This window comes from Colossoma macropomum, unplaced genomic scaffold (assembly GCF_904425465.1).
Source record: "Colossoma macropomum unplaced genomic scaffold, Colossoma_macropomum, whole genome shotgun sequence".
In the NCBI taxonomy this organism is placed as follows: Eukaryota; Metazoa; Chordata; class Actinopteri; order Characiformes; family Serrasalmidae; genus Colossoma; species Colossoma macropomum.
In genome coordinates this window covers 28,996,253-29,021,071 of record NW_023494790.1, presented here as the reverse complement: position 1 = coordinate 29,021,071, position 24,819 = coordinate 28,996,253, and the positions used below count along the sequence as shown (strand labels likewise).

The following is a 24,819-nucleotide window of genomic DNA, read 5'->3' as shown; positions in this document are numbered from 1 at the left end:
ATATTCTACTGCAAAAAGTGTACTAACCCTTAAACTGTAAGAGTCTTTATAGAGAACCACAAGTCAGTCCCTTGCTCTCATAACTATCAAACTTACATATTTTTTTGTAGTAATTACTGAATCATTTATAGCAGTTGCTGAATAGTAAGTCTTAAAATTAATAGCTGATTAATAAATGTGTAGTTTAAAATAAATACTACTATTAAAATGAAACACAATGTGCTGCTACATTTTAAAATCATCACATTCTGCATGGACAGAAGGTAAAGTGTTCTGGTATCTTGTATGTCACTACCTGCTGTCCTCTCCGGTGTGTTTGCCCGCTGCGCTGACCAATTGGTTATGCAGAGAGACCAGGTAGCTGAGCAGGGCGGTAGCACACAGTCCTGGCCCCTGCCTCCGAGGAACCAGCACTTGCAGCTCACTGCCCTTATCCAGATCCACACTGCAGTAATCTCCTGGCACGTTCACCTCATCTGCACAGCCACACACACACACACACACACACACACACACACACAATTCATCACAATTCTATCATTATCAACATTACATATAAAACTTGGAAGACATGCACGTTTGCTGGTTGATAGCAAATAAAATGGCTATTTTTGCATTGTACATTGTGATGCCTGCTTCTACCACTACCACTGTAAAGAAACCTGAGTTTCTCTACAATGAACCATTTCACATCAAACCACTCTGAATGACTTTTTTGTGTCTTAATAAGTGAATTATGCAGATTGGTGGAATCTCAAAGTATTTTCCACCTATTTTCTTCAGTAGTACATGTGCTTCGTGATAATACTCACAAGTGGCCAAAGAAGTTCTTAGCTGGTTCCATGAACTCAGGAAGATGTGAACACGCTTCTCATACCAGCTCTTTTGAGATGCTGTTGATATACAACATATTAACATTCTTCATTCACACAGCAGCAAGATTTGACATTTCAGTTCAATTTAAGTCTAACATGAAGCACTATTTATTATTTACCTGAAGTTTGTTTGTCAATGAAATCCCTAATTGTGCCACTGCACAAATCAGGGAGATTCTGAAACTTCTTAACCAATTTTCTCTGCAGGGCCAGTATGTCTGGAAGGAACCTGACCAGGCGGAACTCAGCTTCCTTCAAAGTGAAACAGACAGAAACAAGACAAACACTCTGTTCAGTCTGAATGTACAGTCTAATTCACTGATACTGTCTTGGAACAAAATGGGTCTAAACATAAAACTATGCATAACTTCCATGAGTATGAGACATACAATAATGTGTAAAAGTCACTGACTCCCAAGACAACTGTTAAGTATGTTTTCTCAGTGAAAAAAAAACATTTTTACATTAGAATAAATGCAAATAAACATGATTACAGTGAAACAAGATTTTTTTTCCAGTAAAGGTATTGCTTTCCATCTGCAGCACACTGATTTAACTTAATGAAGGATTGATCAGCTGAACCAGGTAGTGGATGATAGCTTCCTTTGAGGAGAGCTTTGTAAATGGTTAAGCTAATACACTGACACATATCAAAATATATTATTTATTGTTTATGTTTTTAAATAAATAAATATTTACTGCTGAGATAAATCACTTTACATATAAGACATCTACAGAAATCAAAATGAAAATAACCTTCTGCAGGAAACTCCAGAGTAGAGGGAAGTTGTCTTTGCCGTCGTTCTGCTCGACGATGTGTGTGAGACTGAGCAGAGAGCCTTTCTCCCTGCAGCTCCACATGGCAGAGCTGTGGAGCACAGACTGCTGCGGCAGGGAGGACAGGAACACGCGCGGGTCACCGTACATCACCTTCAGGATGGGGTTAGAGGACACGCGGGAATCCCCCCTCATGCAGGTGGTCACCTTTTTTAGTTTACGCTCCAATTTCTGTTAACCCAACAAAAAAAAAACATTCAAATCTGATGTGAAATTGTTTAAAGTGTAAATGTAAAATTTTAATCAAAAGCAATTTCAGAACTCTTTGAACACTCTTTCTCACTCTTGTAACTACATAACTTGCAAATAATAGATAATACTCGTTATAAGTCTTACGATAAATAACTGAATAATAAGCAAAGGGATTAGTGGACTAGCCTTACCTTCAGTTTGGGAGTGATAACGTTATGAGCCAAGGTGATCTCCCAGGCATTCCTGGCCTCCTTAGTTGAGAGGGTGTTATCATAGCCAGCAGGCCCTAGAGTGACAATATTTATTTGCCACAGTATTTAAGCAGTCTAAAAATAAAGCACCTAACCACACAGGCAGATCATATCACAATGGCAATAGAGTGTTTCTATGACACTAAAAGCAGAAATGAGAATTTTGGTCTTGCCGACCATTGTTGATCTTTGGATAGACTGCAAGTATAACATGTCTTCTCTTAAAATGCAATTATGAAAATGTAAAAACTCAACAGAAATATGTTTATTTCAGTGTACTGAATTCACATCGACTCATGTCCTATCACGTCTAACAGTATTTTCCAAAAGTTAGCAACTTTAATGAAGGCTTAGCTCCGCCCACACTTCACAAATTCATTCCGTGTCATGTATCACTAAAAACGCTCGTTTTCTGTAGAATCTAAATAAAAACATCCAAATATCTTTATTTCCTTTGGTATTTTGATAACATTCAAATAACTGGTGCATGTTACCTGAGATCTTACTGGCTAATGCAGTTCTGACCATTTATTTTTCCAAAATCAGCTTTGCTCTACATTCAGTACCAAAAATCTCAGCTCCTAGAACATCTGCATTCATGAAATTTCACATGTTCATCCCTAATCTCTAAGAATTTTCAAAACGAATACAGAAAATATTGCTGGATTTATTATGAAGTTTGTTCTACAAAAAGACCTGTAAAACATTTTATGATAATAACACAAACTATTTGTTCCTTGAGATTCTTTCACCTTTCATCTTTAATTCTCAAACTGTTGTGATTTTGATTTTTGGTTTTTGAAAATACGCAAATTTATTCAAATTAAGGTAGATAACGTCTTATTTTCATATCTAAATTCATATCTAAATACTTCCTATACAAAAAAGTAAGGATATCAGTAAGCAACTAGCAAAAATTCATTGTGATGTCTATTGTTTTAAAAAATTATCCTCCTTACATGTAGTGTCACGCCTTAAGCACTAAAATAGGGAAACTAAAATAGTTTATCATAGGACTTACAGTTAACACTCTTAGGAGGCTCCAGGGCCCAGCTGAGCATCAAATGAACAGTAGTGACCGTGTCATCCACTCCTTTTCCCACAGCCATTCCTAGATGCTCCAAGTCCTTCACCAGATGCCGTGTCAAAAACTCACAGGGGTCCTGCACTGGAGGCCGGATGATCTTTGCTATAAACTGGGACTGTATTTTAAAGAGAAAGCAAAAAAGGATCCTTGTGACAGTTATTAATTATTAATAAAAAGAATTGCTGTGGTTCCCCAACCAGATCCAACTGACTTGTTTGATTAGGCATTAAAGCAGGTTTACACTAAAATATGCAGGAGAGGAGTGGTCCAGAAACAGGGTTGGAAATAATCGCTATATGGGAACCACCTCAATCTGGACATTAAACATACCTGAGCTTCTTCTGAAGACCCCAGCAGCATGGTTAGATGGGTCATCACTCTGATCAATGTAAAAGGAGTTAGAGACAAGCTTTTGGTGTCCAGGGCATCTGGGTTATCTCTTCTTTGTGGGTCTCCTAGAATGTGGCCTGTCTGGGTACGATCCCCCCTGAAAAAGACATTTCAATTTTATTGTTTTTTTTTTGTATTGTTTACTATTTGACTTGAGCCCTTTTATTTTCCTTTGTTCTCCTCATGTCTTAAAACACCCATCTTGATTTGTTTTACATTTGTCATCATGAAAGCTTCATATTAGTTTGGTGTGACTTACTGCTGCCTCACTTGACTGAAACCATGTACAGCCATATGATTCTGCCCTCCCACCACAGCTCCACACTCCAGACATCTGCCCTTCTGCATTGGCCTGCCACACTGTAGGAAATAGCAAATTTTTGTTTTTTAAGAATACGCAAATTTATGCATGTTAAAGTAGATAACGTCTCATTTGCATATCTAAATTGAACATTTTTACATAACTTTCAATACAAAAAATATTTGTAAGAATATCAATAACTGGCAAAACATTGTCATTGTGATATCTATTTTTCCTTATAGAAAAAATAAAATAGTAATTTTTGCATGTGGAAAAGTGTGGACACCCTTCTATTTGTAAAGTCTTTTTGCCATTATGTCTTAATTGATTCGTTAGGATCTTAGCATTTAGGCAAAGTATCCTAAAGTACTTTTTATTGTTTGGAATGTATTTTGGATTAAAAAACAGTGTTTTTGAAATGTCTGTGTATGTTCACCATATGGGTTTGTTCTTTCAGGTATTGGTAAAACCACTTATTGTGATTATATATCTAAAGAATGGCCTAGTGACTTCAAAGAATACAGTATGGCACTCAGTGAGAAAGCTGAGGCTTACCTTGTCAACAACACATGGGTGACCATTGGGACAGGCTATAGGAAGGTAAGAAATAATACATATTGACACTCATCAATTTAAACTCATTAGAAAACAGGACATGCAGTTGCTGAAACCATTTTAATGACATGACACAAATGGTTAGAAATGTGAAGAGTGCAGTCTGTTGGTTCACTTACTATACCACGTGTTGCCAAGAGCCTTTTGTGCTGTAGCAAGCATGTCCTCAGGCATAGTGGGTATAAATGCTGCCTGTACGATGAGACCGAAAGCAAAAGCTATGAATATAAACTAATGTAAATTAGTGCAATATGGGAAAAATCAGGACATCAGACTTACCTGCATGGTGGAAGGGCACAGGCCGAGCTGTAAAAGGGGAGTCAGCACTTGCTCAGATCCGCACAGCAGCACAGCCTTCAGGTGGACAGCCAGCTCTATCAGGGTGTGCTCTGTGTTAGAGCGACGCCGATGAACACTCAGATCACCCAGTCTGTTGTTCACCAGAGCTTCAGCAAACACTTTCATCTCATTGGTGACCAAGTACTGCGAGCCATGGATGAAGTCCTCAAGAGGTCGCCTTTGCTAGAAATCGAAGAAATTTATCACAGTTGTTACAGTGTATGTCTAATTGTTCATATTTAACTCTTAGAAGATTTTTTTTTCATTTGACACTGAAACAAATGGAAAGAAGTCAGAAGTGCACTTAAACCTAGTGATATAGAAGGTTAATAAAATGTGTTTTTACTTTTTGTAACTAATTACTCATGTAACTGTAATATTTGAAGAATATAGCTATTAGACAGTATATAATGAAGGGTCCTAAAGGTTAGGTATTTACTGAATATGGTAAATGTGAAATCAGATGTGAAATAATTCTGATGAATGATTAATGGTAATTTACACAAAGTGAGGCAGAAATATGTGCAAAGGCTCCTACCTCTGTTTTGGGGTGGAGGACCTGATTGGTTACTCGAAAGAGAATGGTAACTTCTCTGAAAAGGGCAAGAAGAAGATAGAAGGCCTTTCTCCTTGGAGCACATGTACACTTCTAGAAGAAATGACACAGCATACACACTGTTAATTATTGCCAGGATTTCACAATATTATATATAAAATTTTATTAATATAGAACTCTTTTATTATATTATATAGAACATACAATACAACAAAACATGGTCAATAAATGAATATGTTTGTTATATCTATATATTGTGAAATGCACCTAGTAGCCAGTAATATACTATACTTATTATACTATAATTTTACAGTGAATCTTTTTATAGTACAGTACATGAAATCACTGTTGATGAATCAAGAAAAAAAAAAAACATTTTAATCAGAAGGTGGCTGACCCCAGGCCAGATGTACTGTGCTTTGTGTACCCAACCAGTACCAGATGACTTTGAGATGAAAGTCTCTGAGGATTTTCGGTGGGTCATGTCTGTTTCTTTTTCTTAAAGTAGCCTCTTTCTGCATGATTAAAAATGCTTTCAAAAGCATAAAAAGTCCTTCTAATCTCAGTTTTTTAACCAAAGCCACGGATGAAATTCACGCACCTCAAGGGCCTTGTCTATGCCCTGCACTGTGCCCTCCATTGCAGCCTTTGCAACTGCCTCACGTACAGTTTTATATTCTTCACCGTACACCAAGTACTGGTCCATCTGGCCCCCGGTGTCTTCCTGCAACACATAAGGTACTCAGCATAACTGTCAATTCAGTATTAATTGGCCCATAAACTACATTTTTCTGTATTTTATTTTTTCCCTTAAAGTCTTCTTGTAACATTTGTGTGGTTTTATAAACCAAAGATTCCTCTGAATTAAACAGACTATTTATGTTACTGTGCTTTTAAGACTGAGTTATGAGATATAGGAGCTCTGTTCTGACTGGCTGTTCTGTATTGTGCCTCATTCATTTTAAAATAAAAAAAAACAGAACTTGCAGAATGTAAATTGAATGTAAATGTAAATTTTTGCATAACTCATTATTACATTAAACATGATTCAGTATTCAGTGCTCTCTATATAGTGTGTTTCTGGAACATACCTGTTGTAAGATCTCCTGTGGGAAAAGCCACTGGAAATCCTTCTGCATGTTCTGTACAACCTCCACACCCTGCAGGCTGCAGATCTTTCTGATCAGGTACACTCTGTACCAGTCATTCCTGCTTTCTTCACAGAGCTCCATCACTGTGGCCAGGAACTCCTCCTGATGTTTCTCCAAGCTCCCTAATTAAGACATTATAGCACAATTCTATGAAGTTTGCTCTATGTGGAGCCCAAGCTTAAGCAAAAAATTTTCCATTTAACAACATCATCTTCATATAGTATATCATGACAAATCTATAAAAACTAAGTGATATGTAAAAACTAACCTCTGCCTGGCACTGTGGCAAGCAGCTGAGCACCCATGTCCAAGCACACACGCAGTCTTGCGATCTGCTGCAGGGTCTCTATGGAGACGTCCTCTGTGGCCACCCTGTCTGCGTGGAGGAAGAAATGCAGGAAGTCTCTACCCTCCTGCAGATGCTGCTTCTGCCCTGCCTCAGAGCCCAACTCCTTTCCTTCAAACATGGAATCCTACAAAAACAAAAATATCAATTATACAATCAAAATCGGTTTTTAAGTACTACATTTATTTTCAAAAATCATGTCCAACTCACCTCAAAGCAATTGATGTATAAAGTATAGAGTTCTGCTTTGTCAGCACCATCCAAGATTTTGCTCTGTAGTATGTTCTCCAAGTGCTGCTGGAGGTACTCTTTCACTTCATCAAAGCTGAAAAAAGTATTTTATATATAAAGTACTGTGCACAAATGGCACATAGGCAAAGTGTTTAAAACCATTTATCTTGTCAGTAAGTTTGTTTTTGGTTGGTTGGGTCAGATCCACCCCTTTTAAAAATTGCGTGGGCAAATTTTAATTGTTGTGGGATGTTTGTTGAAAAAATTTATTTAAAACCCCAAATAGATGGTTGTTTCGTTTAGTTGTACTCAGTAATGTCAGTAACACTTTTTACTGTACTGTGATTGTTGACTTATGTCATAGCAGTTAGTACCAGTTATTTGTTTTTATTCATAATTATCATCATAATAATTATCATTAAAAGGGTTTTTTGCAAAAATAGTCATTTTTAAGAAAAGAAATTTACTACACAATTTAAAAATAAAAAAGCCATTGTAACAGGCAACAAAACTGAATCTCTATAATGTGTGATATTGTCATTCCTGCTATTAATATTATTTGTTTGTGATTTAATATTGACAAATTGAATATGAGATATCAATACAATAAGCGTAATAGTAGGTGTACTGTGTAATTTTACATTTGAATTGCTGTATGTAAACTTTAGCCTTTAAACGTTGCCCCAACTCCCGACTTGTTAGACCAATTGCACCCATGCTTTACAATAAATGTATATAAGATATATATATGTATTTTTGTGTCAAAAACAACTCTATAATGCTACAACTGTCTAAACTGTCATACTGCACCTGTATTTCAGCAGGAGTTTAAGCACCACAGAGCGTACAATAGGATTTCGGTCCACACACTCATCGAAAGGTGACAGGGCTTTGGTGTGAATATGGCTTTGTGCTGGTAGAGAAGACAGAGAGCATAACATCTTACTAAAAAATCATTAATGAGTGCACACCTCTGTTGAACAGAGAAAATACACCTTACCTTGAACTAGGGAGACTGGCTTTGCCTCAACCATGAGGAAGGAAAGCAGGTCCAGAATGACACCTCTGGATGGTGGGGAATTATCCTTGAAACACACTGTGGACACTATGTCTATGAAAAAGGCATTGCACCGTTGTCTGAACTGGGCGTTCAACTTGAGACAGGCCCTGTAAAATCATCATACCCAGATACAAGGGGGCACAATCAGTATGATGCTGTTTTAAAACACAGCTCCATATAAACACATTCAAAAACTGGATTTTAACTGTTTTCCACTGTAGCCAAAAAATGCAATTTCCCCCTTTTTTGTCTTTGCAGGTGAGCAACCAAGTCAACATTTACAAAAGAGGTCTTCTTGTGCTTAAATGCTATTTTTTATTGTGGCTGTTGTATATGATTTTTTTATGTCAAGAAAGCTTAAGTTGCTGTCTGTTTTCTCAGCACAGCTATCTTTCTGGAGAGGTGTGAATTGTTTTCACAGCAGGGGATTCTCACCCCTCCCCTTTCACTACTCATTGCTCACTAGCAGCTCAACATTTCACACACAGAGCGCCAAAGTTGTCATGGTTACTCTGATAACAAACTTACAGGGAAATATTTTATTTGATTATAGCAGTTTAAAAATATCGGAGTCAAATTCCATTCTGAAATGGCCCCTAGGGGGCCTGCAGAAAGAGGCTACTTTAAGAAAAAGAAACAGACATGACCCACCGAAAATCCTCAGAGACTTTCATCTCAAAGTCATCTGGTACTGGTTGGGTACACAAAGCACAGTACATCTGGCCTGGGGTCAGCCACCTTCTGATGCACGGCTGGCAGAAGATATGATGGCATGGTAACTCCACAGGGTCTTGGGGCTCTACTCTGCATATAGCACACGACTGGATGCCAAACCTCAAAAAGATACTTTAATGTTAGCATTTACAAATTTACAATTTTAACATTTAACAGTGGTTTCCTCTCATTTCCAAATGCAATAAACAATCTGAAACTGATTTGAAAGAATCAGCATATATCAGCAGAACTCTTACTTGAATATGAGGTCACTTGCTCCTTGTTTGCAGGATCTGAGTATTTCAATTACAGCCAGAAAGGTTTTCTCCAGTTTCATGTCTGAGCTTTTCTCAAGTACCTTTGACAAAAACAAGATGTAACAGTGTCACTAATGTACTTTAAGCTTAACATTACTGTTGGTAACCCAATGTAGGAAAACTAAAAAATGTATCAAGAAGGCTGGCATTTGCTCAATCCATTTATTTCAGTGTGCTATGAAACAGAACGGCGGTAAACCCACAGAACCACCGTCAGTTCCAGACTAATTTCTCACTCTTTTTACTTAAGAATAACTGAACCAGATTGCATTGTAATTACTATACTCAATCCTTAGGATGTAATAAATGTCACTGAGTTAAAGAGGTTAATATTACTACTTGTAAGGCTTACATGGCATGTGCAGAATGTCTTGTGCAAAAAAACAAATGGACTAAATTTACAAAAAGCATTTTTCAAATTTGCTTTTACAAGAAATGCATTATGCTAATGAAACTGCAATCAAAAAGTGGCAGTATAACTCCTTACCTTCCATAAGTTTTGAGAGTGCTTCATAACCAGAGGTTTCAGCCTTTCATCTTCAGCCTCAATGCCCAGCTGTATGTGCTCCACAAACAGTGAGAAGGTGAAGATTTGTCTCCAGCCATTGCTAGAATACACATGATAAGCAATAAGTTTAGGTAACGAACAAATTAAAACATTTATAATCATAGTGGTAATATGATTACAAATGATTAAGATTAAAAATACAACATGGTGCTTGAGATCTTTTTACAGGTACATAACAACCACTTTTGTTAATAGAAACAATAAAATGAAAGCCTGGATGACTTAAAAAATAAATAAATAAATAAATACAAACATTAATAAACAAATAATTATCAATAATTATTATTTGTCCTAACTAAAGGTACTGAAGATGTTCCCTTGAGGGTACCACCACAGGGATGAACAAAAGTCGGTACTTTTTTCTGAGAAAAAAGGTTTTGCTGAAAAAAAACTTTTTTCATGACTTCATAATGTTAGAACTTGCGAAGCTTTCATTATATGATGATTATATGATCATTGCATGATTTTATGTATTTATAGTACAATTCAAGGTGTTCAGTTAAATCAAGTAAACTTACTATTGAACAGTAGAATTATATGGTACTTTTATTGTGATAGCAGTGGCATTTCTGCTGTAAGTAAAGTGAGTAAAGTGGTTGTGGGTAAACTCTTATAAAAATGAGGTTGTTATGTGCTCAGTGGATTCTTTTAGTAATTCCATTCACTTCTTGATTCTAACGCACTGTGAGATGAATGAATCTTGTGGTATGAAGCCGTGGGCCAGTAGTTTGAGACCCTTGCTGTAGAGGTTATGTTGAAACTCACCTGATGCGCTTCGTCATCTCTCGACTCCGATCGCTATACTGTTTAATGCTGTTCTCTGAGCAGACCAGCTCAATGGGGACCTGCAGTTTCTTCACTTGCTTCAGCCATGACTGCCGCTGAAAGTCCACATTGAAATCCTGGGGCTCTAGGTACTCCACACAGGCAAGAGCGCAATACACATCTAAAATCTAAAGAAGAGCACCACAAATATTTAGGTATTAATTGATTACTCGGCAAGTTTGAATACGAATTCACACCAAACGCAACTTTTTTTCCAAAAAAAGTATGTATGCTTGTAAAACACTTTATATCGTCTAATATATCAGTTGCATCACAGACCTTTTAAGCATCATCAACATGCCACTAAGTGTGGCTGCTCAGATTTTATTACATATTTACATTAGTGATGGAGTTCAATGAGGCTACCAGATGAAAAAAAAAAACTAGATTTTTTGAAAAATACCATCTCGGGTGCATCCATCACATGTAGATTTCCCTGCAAGGAAAGGACCACCTCAGGCAGGATGGACATCATCCTGGAGAAGTTCTGCAGACGTTTCTGGAATTCATGGTAAGCCGAGTGGACTAGCGGCAAAGACAGCTCACTGTCCACTGAGCTACCTCTCCGCCTACACAACTCTTTCACACAGCTCAGCAGGGCAGAGCCCAGCAACTACAAGAGACAAACCAGCCTTTGCTGTAGATTGATTATGCAAGACAATATGGAATTAGGCATGGAAGATACTGTTAATACTACAAAAACAAATTATGAAAAACATAAAACGAAAACACTACTGTTCTCACTTGCTGTTCGCCAACAATTGAAACTTTCATTGTCAAAGCAACGAAATCTTGAAGATATCTTTGGAAAAATTCCCTCTGCATTTTTTTGTCCACACTTGCAAAATATTCCCCTAGCACAGTCATCTTGAAGACCTCCTCAAACTGCTTACTGTTTTGACCTGAAAAGAAAAAACTCTCAATTATAAGGTGGGACTTACAAAAATGTCCTTGAAATATCTGAAGGACAAAAACTAAATAAACAAAATCTTAATTCAAAATATGCAATATACAAAAGGACATAATCACCCTCCCCCTGCAAGGTGTGCTCCCAGAGGTCATCTAACAGATCTTTGATCCTCCAGCTGAAGGGCATGATGCAGGACATGGTTCTTCCCGCTGAGATATGGCTTTGGATTGGGATGGTCTGTGACTCTGAGCTGTGTTCAAACAGTCAACTTTAGTCTAAATTTATAGTCTTCATAGTAAGTGGAATAAAATAAAATAAATAACTTTTACTTACTTCTGGCCCATCTGAACATATGGTATATCCAACACTGAATGGTTTTTAAATATGAGAAACCATAAATTCTTGACTTCATCCTCACAGTCATCAAGCAGAAGGTTCAGGTTGCAGTTGCGGTCGATGACCGAAATCAAGTGAGCCAGGAGGGGAGTGACCACTGTTTGTACTCTCCGCCACAGAGTATGCCTATTGACAAAATGCACTATTCATAAAAATATAACACAGTAAAAATGAAACAGTAAGGTAGAATATGCAATATAAAGTAGAAAGTAAATAGGTAAAGAGACAGAAAAAATGTCTTTATGTGAAATGTCATATTCGTAAAAATTCACAAAAATTGTATTATTTTGTGTCGTTAATCAAGACTAATTGGATTTGTCTTATTTGCTTAAATATGACCCTAAAGAAAAACTTTTCAAACTGCAAACCGCCCATTTTGTTATAGTTATGTCAATGGACAAAATAGTTCACATGAGTTCAAATGAACCTGAACATGCAAATCACCAATGTTTCAATGTTTCATGTTTCAGTGAGTGTATATATATATATATATATATATTATATATATATATATATATATATATATAATATGTATTCCATGTACAGACAATGGTTCCTCCACGATTGTGGTCAATTTATTATTTGCCATTAACTTTGACAGTGCTACTAAAAATTATTTAGTGTTTTCAGCTTTGACTCATATAGTGTATGCTTACTTAAAGGTCCCTCCTTCTTGCAGGGCTTCAATATTTGCAGCCTCTCTGGAAACCCAGTTCTTGGGCATATCAGTACTGTCTTCACGTGCTTTCAACAGGAGATGAAGGCGTTTTTTCAAGGCGTCCATAAATTTACCTGTCACATAAGACAATTTTCCTTACTAAAATGAAGTTCCTCGCCAAAATGATTAACACAGATACTTCTCACAGAAGACAACTAGGGAGCACACAAAACACACCTTTCAGTTCTTCACTGTCATCCAGTAATGTGAGCAGGATGTCCACTCTTCTTGTAATAAGGCTGCCATCATCTTCAAGATCCCTTAGCATGCTTACAGCACTCTGAACACAACTGCGCACAAGTGCTGTTGTGTCAAACTTGCTCTCCAATACCTAAAACAATATCAGCACTGATATAGTATATAGTTTTTGGGTTAAAAACAATTAATACTGTACAGTGTTACAGTATTATACTTACAGTATCTTCGAACTCAGCAAGCTCAGCATCCTGGACCCCAATTTCTGGATAAATATAAAAAGTACATGCATTGATTAGAAAGCATAACTAAATTTACAACCAATTCATGTTTCGAATCTGAATGCTTATGAAAGGATACCTTCAGTTTGCTTTGTATTTTCCTCAAAAAGATCACAAATTGATATGTTTTTCAAGTTCTGGACATCAGATACAATATCTTGAGAACTTCTGAGGTCATCAATGTGAACTGACATCCAGTGTCCTATGAACATAAGAATTTTGTGCCAGAGTTCTCTACTTATGAGTACAAATATAATGTGTTTTGTTTACAGTGTGTATATGTGATTCAACTCATACATTTATTTTCAAACTAACCTCCCTGAAATCCAATGTAGGACGTCCCCCCTTCCATTCGTGGTAGTTTTGTGATGAAGTACACATAAATCCTACAATCACCCACCTGTTTTGATCGAATGATTTCATTCATGCAGGAGTACCTGAAGGAAAACAAACTGTGTCGTGAAATATGCATATTCTTATTAATTCTCCGTTTATCAAAAAAACATTCTAGGAATTTGGTAAATTGGCAAAAAGTAATTGGCAAAAAAAGTGATTGGTTAAAGTTTTTTCATAGCATTAATATAATAGATACCTGGCTGATGCAAGAATATTTGCACTCAGTGAATCTTCACCAAAATCCATTTGAACAAGAAGAATCTTGTCTGCAGACTGAACGCTGAGGAACTCTCTAAAAGAAAGCACCATTAAACAATAAAGAAATCTTACTAATCTTATACAGTCATTAAGAAGTGGCAGGTGAACTAATCAGGAACCCAGGTGTTCTTACTTACTTAATTTGTTTGAGGAAGGACAGTTCAGTCTCAAATTGTTGCAATGAGAGAAGATCAATGGTGTTAATTCCTGTGAAGCTCTTGAGTTGCCATGTATCTGCAGCTGTCAACAGTCTAGAGAATGTTGTAACCTTTACAGAAAACAAACACATTTAAATGTCATTGCATTTAATATCGGTTCTCTACATCAAGTCTCAAATATTGAAATAACATATAATTAATGCCTAAAGAATGAATAAGGGTAAAATCCTACCTCTGTGAAGACGCAATGGTTCCTATGTCCTTGCTGAATGTGAGAAGCAATGAATTCAGCCAGAGAGCGGTGTTTCTGGAGCTTAAAGTACGCATTTGCCAGTCGTTGTGTCTCCACATCAGGCAAATCAGTAAATTCCAGGCGCACCACTGAATCTGGAGTGGAACAGTTGAGTAGGACAAGCTTGGCTTCCTGCAACACTCTGTCTTGGAAGTCTTCAGTCTCATCTCTCAATTTATCCATCACTTGCAGAACAACAGATGAACATGTGTCTGAATGGTAGCCAATGAAAACGTCTGCCGGCAAGTATTTGTGTGATCTGCAATGCTGGTTGTTTGAGGACACAAAACGTTTGACCCACTTCTGCAAAAGGCTGACGATTTCCCTCTGACTGCTGTTCAGTACACTGTTGATGTCAAGGTAGTGTTTCTCTAGTCTGTTAATCAGTGGGATGGGGAACTGTTTGTACACCACCTCTTTCTCCTCAATGACAATAAGGCGGAAGTCTTTGTGGACTCTGCATTTCACACGGTGTGTGCCAAGACCAAGATCCACATATTTTTGACCCCCAAGAGAAACATAGTACTGGTTCAAGGCATCATAGAGACTTTCGTAGAGATTTTGAAGGTTCAAAAGCACAACGGTCTGGCCAGTTTCCATGCAGATTTTCACACGGTTGATGTTCTTGCACACCTGAGTGTACTCCTGATCTTTGGGAAAACTTGACCCAAAGATGATCTCTGGGAGGTTGTTGTTGGAGAAGAAATTCTGCTGAAGGATTTGAAGGCCTGCAAAGTTCTTGGTTAGGATAAGCAGGTAGCGACAGTCCTCATCCTGAACGATCCTGTTAATGTTTTGTCCCACAAGATCGACAGTACTGATGTGACTCAAGTCCGTTCGAATATGCAGATTTTTGGAGAAGATTTTCAGAGTGTCCACATTGTCCAAGCCACTGAAATTTCTCAACACTGCTTCAGTAATTTGCTCAGAGGAAGGATGAGAAGCTTTGGAAACAGCGTAGAGCATCTTGATCAAGCTGTAGTAATCACGTAGGCCAAAAAAACCTTTATCTTGCTTTTTGCAAATTTGCAAGTAAGCAACTGCCAATGGATGAAAAAGTTGTCTGATGTTCTCCAAAACCATTGGTTCTGATGAACAAATTCCTACCGCAGTCTCAATGAGTTCATTCTCATCTGGGTCACCTCGAGAGACAAAGATTCCCCTGTTCATTTTGGCTGGGTCCAAAGCCCAGTTTGAGATGCCAATGAACCCAACCTTCTTATGGGGAAGTGGGTCATCATCAATGCAACCTTCTTCCAACAATGGGTGAAGAGTTTTCAGAGGCATTTTAGGAGAGTCCTCTGCCAGGCCTATTTCATCTAGCACAACAACAGAGACATACTCTTTTAGATTTTTGCCTTCTTGAAAACGGGCACATTGTTTAAATGTGTTGATGATTCCTTCGGCAGTTGAGTGAGGACTGCACTGGTAGGATGTTAAATGAATCTGCTTCAACTTCCTGTACAACTCAGAGTGGGCAGCCTGGCCTTGCATTGCATCCGCAACTAAGGTCTTTGACAGAGACTTTGAGCTCCCAGGCTTACCAACTAGAAAAAGAGGGATTCGTAGTTCAATGCACACTACCATCATGAACACGTTTTCTTTTAAAGCCTTGTTCTTAGCAATTGTTCCACCAAGGGGCACACCATGTAGAAGAAGATCCTGCATTAGAAAGATTTCTTGCATCACTTGTGTAATGTTGTAATTTGGGAAAGATTTGCAGAGTTTGGTCCAAAATTCCTTTTTCTTTTCCAGGCATGAGTGGTAGCACACTGCCACTGCCATCACCAGAGCCCATTCAACTGGATCTTTATCATTTGAGGAGATCTTTTTACCAACATTCTTTGATGATTTCTGCTTTTTCTTCAAGAACTCTGCCAGTTCTTCAAAAAACATTTTGTAATTGGTGTAGAACCACACAAATACTTGCATGCAACGTTCTACATCCCTTAAACTGACAAAGCTACATTCATCTTTCTTCTTTCTCATGTATCTCTGAGATGCAGAAAGGACATCAGTCATCATCTTGACGTAGTCCTCACTGACCAAATTGTTCTCAACTACGCTCTGAACAATTTGATGAATGTACATTTTTTCTGTGTTGTCATTGAGCTGCCCAAAGTCCCACACCAAAGGAATCATACTTGGGGGCAATGCATGAACTCTGTACACCAGTTGACGAAGAGGAATGGATCCTAGTCTGTCCTGTGTTTGATCAGCTTTCACTATGTATCCCAGACCTGCATCCTCCAGTCTTTCAATAATTTCATCTGAGTGCTTTCTGTAAGGATTGCAAGCAGCAATAATCTGTAGTCCAGAGTCAGGTTTAAGTTTATGCCCTTGCACTGTGTTGTCACAAAGCACTTCCTTTATACAACTGATTGCCTCAGTAGTATTGGCCTCATCAAAGAAAATGACAGAATCAAGATTATGTCTCTTTTTGTTCGAATATGCAACAGACTCAGCTTCTTGCACTTTGGCATAGATCATATCAGGGGTTGTGCCGCCATGCACTTTTACCAACTTCATATTCTCTGCAGGGATCCCACTTCTTTTCAGCTCACACAAGAATTTGATAAGTCTTGTCTTTCCACAGCCAGTTTCCCCCATGATAATGACCGGAATGCCACACCTGAATCTCATGTGAATTGCCATCATCTTCAATATGTTATCCATAGTAAGCTGGTAGGTCTCATCAGGATCTGATGGCCACTTAACGCCAAGAACACTGCACAAATGCTCAATCTTCTCACCTCTAGGTAGTTCATCAAAAGGAATGTTGAAAGGGACTCGGTTAATCCGGAGACCATCATAGAGCTGCTTCGTCATGATGTTTCTCCTTATCACTTTGTCTGTGGATGGATCAATTGCATCAACTCCTTTCTGATTATTTAACTTGAGGTGGAAACCAATGAAGGTCATTGACTGATGATCTTCATTGAAAAAGATGTACGGATGAGGTTCTGATTCCCAACTCTTTCTAATGCGGAATGGGGCTAGATCTTCTTCATTAGCACCCATCAGGTCTACGTTTTCTCTCCCAGGACTTTGATCAGATATGTTTAAAGATGGTGTGGCAAAGTCTTTGGCCATCAGTATCATGAATTCAACCACAAAGTTTTTGAATCCTCTCAAAGTGTCTCCGACAAAGTCCATGTTGCAAAAAACAGATGTTTCACAGTCTTGCAACTGAAGATTAAGGAACCAGACAAAATTTCTCAACTCTGCCCATGATGGATCAACAATGCCGCAGTAGATAAAAAACATCTGGAGACATTCCGTATGGGAACCTTCAACTCCACTGAAGCTGAAGCTGTCAAGATCAATCCTCTCATGGAAACGCCTCAAATACTGGTAAGGCCTCTGATAAGCTTCACTCCTGAAATACTCATCATCCATAAGTGGGTCCTCAATCTCAAAGTTAGGGTCATCTTCTGTTTTCATTTCCAGCTCCAAAACTTCTTTTGGAGGTCTGCATTGCACTTTGGGAAAGACCTCAGTGAAGGTGAAAGGTAGCTTTGAATGCTGCAAATGAAATGTTTCTTATTACGTTTGCTCTTTCTTTAAATAAACACATGACTGAAATCTTTACAACTATAAAGGAAGACAATTAAGAAACGTACCACTTTTGGAGCAAATCTTGGGGGTTCAGATGTGTGTTGAAGCATCTCAATGACATACAAGTGTTGGCTGCTACGTTTCCACATTTGTCCTTTAGCATCCATTAGATAACCAAGGACTAATAGCTTGAATAAAAATTCATGCAATCCCTTTCGGACCTAAAAACAATCCCATGTTTGTTATTGAATCTAAATTAAATATTTTTATATGTTTTGTTGAGTCTCACAGAAGTGAATTCTTACCGATGATGTAACATCAAAGTGGAAGATCACAAGCCCATTTTGGTTTGGTGTGTCAAGCAGTGACTCAAGGATTACATTTTCTTTGACTGTGGGTTCAAGTAAGCGAATGCATCTCAGGCATGAGGATCCAGGTCTTTCAGACACTTCAAGCTTTTCATAAAGCCTCTGAATATACAGGGATTTACCTGAAAGAATCAAACACATGGAGCTTGCATTTTAGCTTTAAAAATGATGACAGTAAAAATACCTTTGAGATTCGAGAAATGTTACATTCATTCTCTTTTACTCACCGACTCCTGCTCGTTTTGATGACACAATACCAACACACTGCTTGTCTTTGAATACAGTAGCAGCACTAGCCTGTTCCGATGAGACCGTATAGTGTCTGGAGAGGTAAGCCTGAATCTTCTGTAAGGGTTCGCGTGGAACCATGTGCAGTTTGAACTGGCTAAATGCTGAAGGCATATAGGCATGTTCCCTTTCTAAGCTGCAGATGATCACAAGTTTGTAATCCTTCTTGGACGCAGAAAGAAGTTTGTGAAACAACTGCTCCACAGCATTACTGACGTCATAGCTTAAGAGGTCTGCATACAGCAGGCAGTAGATCTTCTCTCCCATATACCCTCTGGTGAGGCAACGCCTGAGAAAAAGTTCCACATGCTCATATGGAGTGTCTGCACTGCACAACAGGACCTCATCATAAGTTGGCAGTGGCTCATATTCACTGGCTGAGTAGACACTAATGCAGGAGGCTAGGACTTCTTCACTGGGACAGACAATGAGGTTGGGACGGCCCAGCACCAGCCCCTTTGGCAGCTCTCTTCTGATAGGTCTTTCATGGGGGTCTAATGGCATAAATTCCTCCTGGTCCTCATCCTCATCATCCTCAGTCACAGTACTGCCCAGCCTGTCAAGAAGTCTCCCTAAACTTGATATATCCAGTGTATCTGTGAGAAAGGCCTTCATGTCGGTGACATATTTGTCCCAGATTAAATCTAAAGTCCATAACCCAAATTCATTATCTGAGAAATCTTCCATACTTTTGTTTAAACTGTCCTCAGAGAAAGAAACATTTACTGTACCCACATTCTGTAAGTCTTCATGTATGAGGTTCCATATTTTCCACACACTGGATGATGTAGCTTTGGGGTTGATGAAAGAGAGCATCATTAATGCACTGTCCTCTAAGTCTTCATTAACATTTTCCAAAGAGAGCTGTTCACAAAGATAGACCATTTGCTCGGCAGTGTAATAGTTTAGGTAGTAGTTCTCAGATCTCTGTTTGTCTATGAACTTCCTCCATTCACTTAAGTACTTGTCCATTTTCTTGCAGAGCTCTGGGAGTTGTTCAACTGCATTACCCTCAACTATTATTTTGTCCTCGATGCTTCTTAAATTGAAGTCCATAATGATTCCAGGGGTACCAACATCATCAGAGTTTAATGTTACATCACGGCAGGTGATTTTTGCTTCCCACTGCCTGAACAAAGGATTTCCAGCAGAAAGAAGATCAAGGAAGGTCGCAGCTAGTCTCTGAACATGGTCAAAAACCTTAGAAATGCAAAAGAACAAATTGCATGGTATCAGTTTCATTCATTAAGATACCCAGCATTCAGTAAGATACAAAAGCACTTTTATGGCTAGCACGTCTTTACCTCAGTGAAATGTTCCACTTCATTGTTTTGTTCAGCCTTCCCAGACATGAGCATGAGTTTGTTTTGTAGATCTTTCACATCTTCCAAAGAATAACAACGAATCTCATGCCCTTCCTCATGTTCCTCAGGGACATCCAGTCTGAGAGCCGTTTCCATACTGATCTGTTGCAGAAAGAGCAGATGAAAATTTGTTAAAGACCCAGTACAGTTGCTTTTTCATTTCTGCAAGATGTAAAGTTTTCAGCAAACTAGTTCATACATTTTGGTCACCTTTCAAACATTTATCCAAAAAAGACTTAAAACTAATGTTTAGTATTTTCTCTTCTGACTTAATTTTTATACTGTGTTAGCGCAAACCCAAACATATAGAAATATATAACACAGGTTGTTCTAGATTGTGGGGGTAACCAGAGTGAATGTTTAGTACAGACTTCAAAACTGCTTGTTGTCTTGTAGTGTACATTTACCTACACTGTTAAGCAGAGTACTGGGGAAGGGCCACATATCAAGAATCACAGTTCTAGACTGTGACTGACTATAGTCAATTAGTTTTATAGACAACACTAAACACAAGTAATTCCAAAAAAATGGTAAGTGGGCAGTGTAAAAATATTTTACAGGTTCAGAGTTTATGTTACGCACTCCTTGGTGCACAACATTGCAGATCACAAAATCAAAGATTTGCTACTATGTTAAGATTTTGGGTAAGATTGGAAAATAATGTGCTGGATCATTTTGTATCTTATTTTTATAGTGCATAAGCACATTTGTGTCTCTATAATATCCCCTTTAAAGTGAATCTATGTATGTCTGTGCAGCCTCTCCAGGAACAGGGTTCCCCAGCTCTGGCCCATAATATTGTCTTTAAAGTGAACAATGTTAAATTGAATGATGTGAATGTTTTATTTTTTGTAATAATGTAATAATCTTTCATTTAATCATCTCCTAAAACAAAAAGACTTTGCCTAATTCAAATAAAGTTGACTATAGATCCAAATTTATTTTGAATAATATGGCAGCAAAATAAACCTTTTTCTGGTTTTGGGCACGGATGGTGTACACTCCTCTTGCATTTATGGCTGTGGCAAGGGACAAGGAGGAAAGTTCCACTGAGCCATGGCTCTCTTTCACTGTTCTTAGCCAATCCAAGTTTCGTGCAGTATCTCTCTGATAAATATGGAGAAAAACAATATATACAACAATAAATACATGAAATGCATAAAATACAATGTCTAGAAATGTTCCGCAGATGCTAAAACAACCTCAACACATAAAAAATGGTTTGTAAGATATTTGCCTGAACTTGTTCCTGCATTATTTATTGCTTCATCCTCTAGCGCTCTGTAATTATTCTGTCTAGCAACTGAGGTTGTAGTGCTATTGCAACGGATGAAAAACACCAAAAAAAAGTGTTATTTTGAGAGTGACAAGAAATGCAATGCTAGCACAGTAACACAGTATTTTACAGAATTTATTAGTTGTTTACCAGTTAAAGTTTAGTGTGCTGTATCAGCATGGTCTCGCACAATATAGAAACAAATAGAAAGCTTAAAATTACAAATTTACTGAAAAAAAGTCAGTGTTGCTAAAAAATAAAGTTCAACATCTTTTTTCCAGACAGACATACAGTTATATCATACCAGCTTTTTTGTTATGTTGCTGTCATTTTCCAGGGCTTGCCACAGTTTTTGCAGAGCTCCCTTAAATGCAGCAAAGTCAGAATCTATGCTTAGCCCATAAAGCATTGAAGAGTATCCCAGTACAGCATCATGGAAACAGGCCACACGATCGACATCCATAGCATTCTCCCCAGCAGAGATTGTAGCAAGGTCAACAAACACTTTGAGCTGACTGATCTCTATAAAAATCACAGGGTTATAAAAATTAGTCATGAGTGCTTGTCAAACTGCATCAAAAATATTTAACTACAAACTATGAAAGGTAGAATTGTTTGGCTATGAAAAATTCTGTGTGATACTGAGAGAACATCAGAAATTTGGTTGCTGCACTGAAGCCTAAAAATGTCAAAAGTCAGTGAGACGTGTTGGAAAGCACCTTTTCTTACATACCGAGACGTGAAACACTGTATTATGGAGGATCTCTGAGCTAGCTAAGCATTTTTGCTGAAGGACGAGTAGAGGGGGTAGGGAACTTATTTGGATAAGACAGGTCTTGGTTCTTTATCATTATTTTAACATGAAATATCAGAAAACTCACTTAAACTAGACATAATAGCTTGTCTAGGAGAATATCAAGATCTCACCTTTCAGTGCCTCTTTAACCCACTTAACAAAGTTCCTCCTATGGCTGAGCTCCTGAAGACACAGTCTGCGAGCCTCTGTTATGTCTGCCAGGACCTCTTTGGCATTTATCAAGTTTTCATCAATACGATCTAGGCTCTCCTCCTTAAAGTCAGCTGTACTCTGAAATACAGTTGATATTTTGGCAGTTAAATCTTTCTCTTACATCTCTAAATGGAAATGATCAAGATTTACTAACAATGATATTATATTGCATTTACACTACCAATCAAGAGTTTAGACACACCTACTCATAGCAGGGTTTCCTCTCAGGGGATTAGTGTTTGTTTATTTTAAAGACTTCCACATGTGATCTGTTATATCTTTTGAGGTCTGGTTCTGGGTTTAATTTAATGCTGTAATTGCAAAATGCGCAGTGTGGCTTGTATGGAATTTGAACAGTACTCAGAGTTACTGAGGACGGCTGCACATCAACACCAAATCAACACCTTCATTAAAAACAATGGAATTTTTGGATGCTGCATGATGCTATTGTGCAGTGGCCTTCATGCGAAGAACCCTAAAAGGCTGCTCAACAGGACTGAAGAAGATACATATACACTGAGATAATGTTGCTGACTCCACTTGTTGGCAGCCATAAAAATGAATGTGAATAAAAACCAATAATAAAGAATGTGAGCTCAAAGTGCAGACTTTAATTTAAAGTTCAGCTTTGACTGAAGTGTATTTACATACAAATCGAGTGAATGGTATAGGAACTACAAGCATTTTCATACATAGCTCCCATTTTAAGGGGCTGAAAAGTAATTGGACAATTGGCTGTGCAGCTTTTCTGTGGCCAGGTGTGTGCGATTTCCTCAGTATGCAATAAAAGGTCTAGATTTGATTTCAAGTGTGGCATGTGCATTTGGAATCTGTTGCTTTTAATTCTCAATATGAAATTCAAAGCGCTTCAGTGCCAGTGAAGCAGGCCATCATTAAGCTTAATATAACAAATCATGAGGTTATGGTGTGGGCCTGTGTGGCTGAAAATGGAATGGAACTGATTCCCTTGTACTTATTGATGATGTGAGTGCTGACTTTTTTGGAGCTTATAGGGCTACATTACATCTGCCTAGATTCAAATGCTTCAAAACTCATTAGACAGCACATCACAGGGCAAATGGACAATGACTCAAAACATACTTCATACTTGAAGCAACCTAAGACTTTTTAAGGCAAAGAAGCAGAATGTTCTGCAATGTCCAAGGCAGTCACCTGACTTCAATCCAATCACGCAAGCATTTCACTTACTGAAGGCTAAACTGAAGGTAAAATGCCTCAAGAACAAGCTGATCACAGCCGCAGTAAAGGCCTAGCAGAGTATCACCTGGGAAGAATGACTTTATGATTATTGTTAGTTTATCCAATAAAAACCAGGGGTGGTGGGGGCTGTGAATGAAAATGGTTAATGGTAAGTCATACAATGTTCACCCGATTTGGATGTAAATAGCCTTCAATTAAAGCTTAAAAGCCTGCACATTGAGCTCATATTCATTATTTAACTTGTGGTAGACATTACATATAAGGCACTCATTTTGATGACTTACAAATTCAAGCAGTCTGTCCAAGATCTGGAAATTTCCTTCAAGGCACAGATCCTCCCTGACATCCATGATCACTCTAGCTGATTCTACTGCGAAGTGCAGATCATGGTACTGTTGTATTTGCCGGACTCTTCTCTTAATCCACCGTCCATCATCCTTAGGATTTATTTTGCACATGATCTCCAGTTCTCTTCTGAATTCCTCATATTTGCCCTTGTAGTCCTCAAAGACACTGTCGATCTCCTGGAACGTGATAGTTTCGTTTCTCAAACTTGTGTAGATTCTTTCATACTGACTGTAGCAAGGCTCGAATATTTCTTGGTAAATGCGCTCCAGTGAGTATGACTCAGCATCCCCCACCAACAGTGGCTCAGTTTCATCGTCATCTTGCTTGATGTATGAGAGTCTTTTGGCTTGGTTCTCCCAGCACACGGTAAAAATATAGCTGTCCTTTAAAGCATGTAGTCTCTTTGCCATCTTTCTCGTAATATCACAGAGATTAAAATATGTGACAACTCCTGTCACTTCTGAAGTGTTTTCATCAAGCTGATGAACTTCCATGAAATCATCCAGAGACATCTGCTCCACGATAACTTGGCGTTTCTTTTCAAGGTCCACAAAATCAACTGTAAATTTTTTTATAGTTCATTATAACTCACAGAAAAGAAGAATGTGATCGTAAGCTAAATGACAAATTATAACAGTTCATAGTAGGTGAGCCATTTATAGTTCTCTAAATGCAGCAATAAATCTGCACATCATATTTAGTTTAATTAAATTCATAACACTGGATGCTCTGTGTGTTACAGATATACCACAATGTAGCAGTGGGCGGTATGGCCAAAAACTTATATCATGGTATAACCAAAATTTTGCACCATAGAGTATTTATATGGATATTTTTTCAAATAAAACCATTTTAGATGCTTAAGTAAACTTATTTCCGATTAACAGCAGCTTATTATTCCTTCCTCACGTATAATAAGAACTATATTTGACAACTGAAGTAAATTTAAAATATTTTTATTGTGCAAAATAATTAAGATAGAACTGAACAATATATAAATAAAACTCAGGCATGTGGATTGCCAATTTTTTCTATTGAAATGTGCCATAATTGTTTTCTATTGAAAACATTCCTGACTCCATTTAGCTAAACGGGCCATTACCCACTCAGCTGAATGCACTAATCTTA

At 37.9% G+C, this 24,819-nt stretch overlaps 1 protein-coding gene across 1 annotated transcript in view; it reads right to left on the bottom strand.

Annotated features, from left to right (window-relative positions):
• LOC118809542 (E3 ubiquitin-protein ligase rnf213-alpha-like) overlaps positions 1 to 24,819 on the bottom strand; it is a 40,247-nt gene that overhangs the window by 2,836 nt on the left and 12,592 nt on the right. Inside the window, 42 exon segments of the mRNA XM_036572961.1 lie at positions 296 to 476; positions 813 to 893; positions 995 to 1,127; positions 1,632 to 1,883; positions 2,096 to 2,190; positions 3,177 to 3,357; positions 3,573 to 3,729; positions 3,892 to 3,992; positions 4,489 to 4,523; positions 4,668 to 4,740; positions 4,828 to 5,070; positions 5,426 to 5,536; positions 6,045 to 6,167; positions 6,535 to 6,716; positions 6,863 to 7,067; positions 7,151 to 7,265; positions 7,982 to 8,084; positions 8,172 to 8,338; positions 8,883 to 9,065; positions 9,203 to 9,303; positions 9,750 to 9,870; positions 10,596 to 10,783; positions 11,059 to 11,268; positions 11,400 to 11,557; positions 11,685 to 11,815; positions 11,899 to 12,087; positions 12,618 to 12,753; positions 12,857 to 13,010; positions 13,096 to 13,139; positions 13,235 to 13,357; positions 13,471 to 13,592; positions 13,748 to 13,843; positions 13,947 to 14,077; positions 14,200 to 17,784; positions 17,883 to 18,038; positions 18,123 to 18,307; positions 18,413 to 19,673; positions 19,778 to 19,939; positions 20,807 to 20,944; positions 21,418 to 21,635; positions 22,041 to 22,200; positions 23,628 to 24,250. Of these exon segments, the coding sequence (XP_036428854.1) occupies positions 296 to 476; positions 813 to 893; positions 995 to 1,127; positions 1,632 to 1,883; positions 2,096 to 2,190; positions 3,177 to 3,357; positions 3,573 to 3,729; positions 3,892 to 3,992; positions 4,489 to 4,523; positions 4,668 to 4,740; positions 4,828 to 5,070; positions 5,426 to 5,536; positions 6,045 to 6,167; positions 6,535 to 6,716; positions 6,863 to 7,067; positions 7,151 to 7,265; positions 7,982 to 8,084; positions 8,172 to 8,338; positions 8,883 to 9,065; positions 9,203 to 9,303; positions 9,750 to 9,870; positions 10,596 to 10,783; positions 11,059 to 11,268; positions 11,400 to 11,557; positions 11,685 to 11,815; positions 11,899 to 12,087; positions 12,618 to 12,753; positions 12,857 to 13,010; positions 13,096 to 13,139; positions 13,235 to 13,357; positions 13,471 to 13,592; positions 13,748 to 13,843; positions 13,947 to 14,077; positions 14,200 to 17,784; positions 17,883 to 18,038; positions 18,123 to 18,307; positions 18,413 to 19,673; positions 19,778 to 19,939; positions 20,807 to 20,944; positions 21,418 to 21,635; positions 22,041 to 22,200; positions 23,628 to 24,250 (11,113 nt within the window).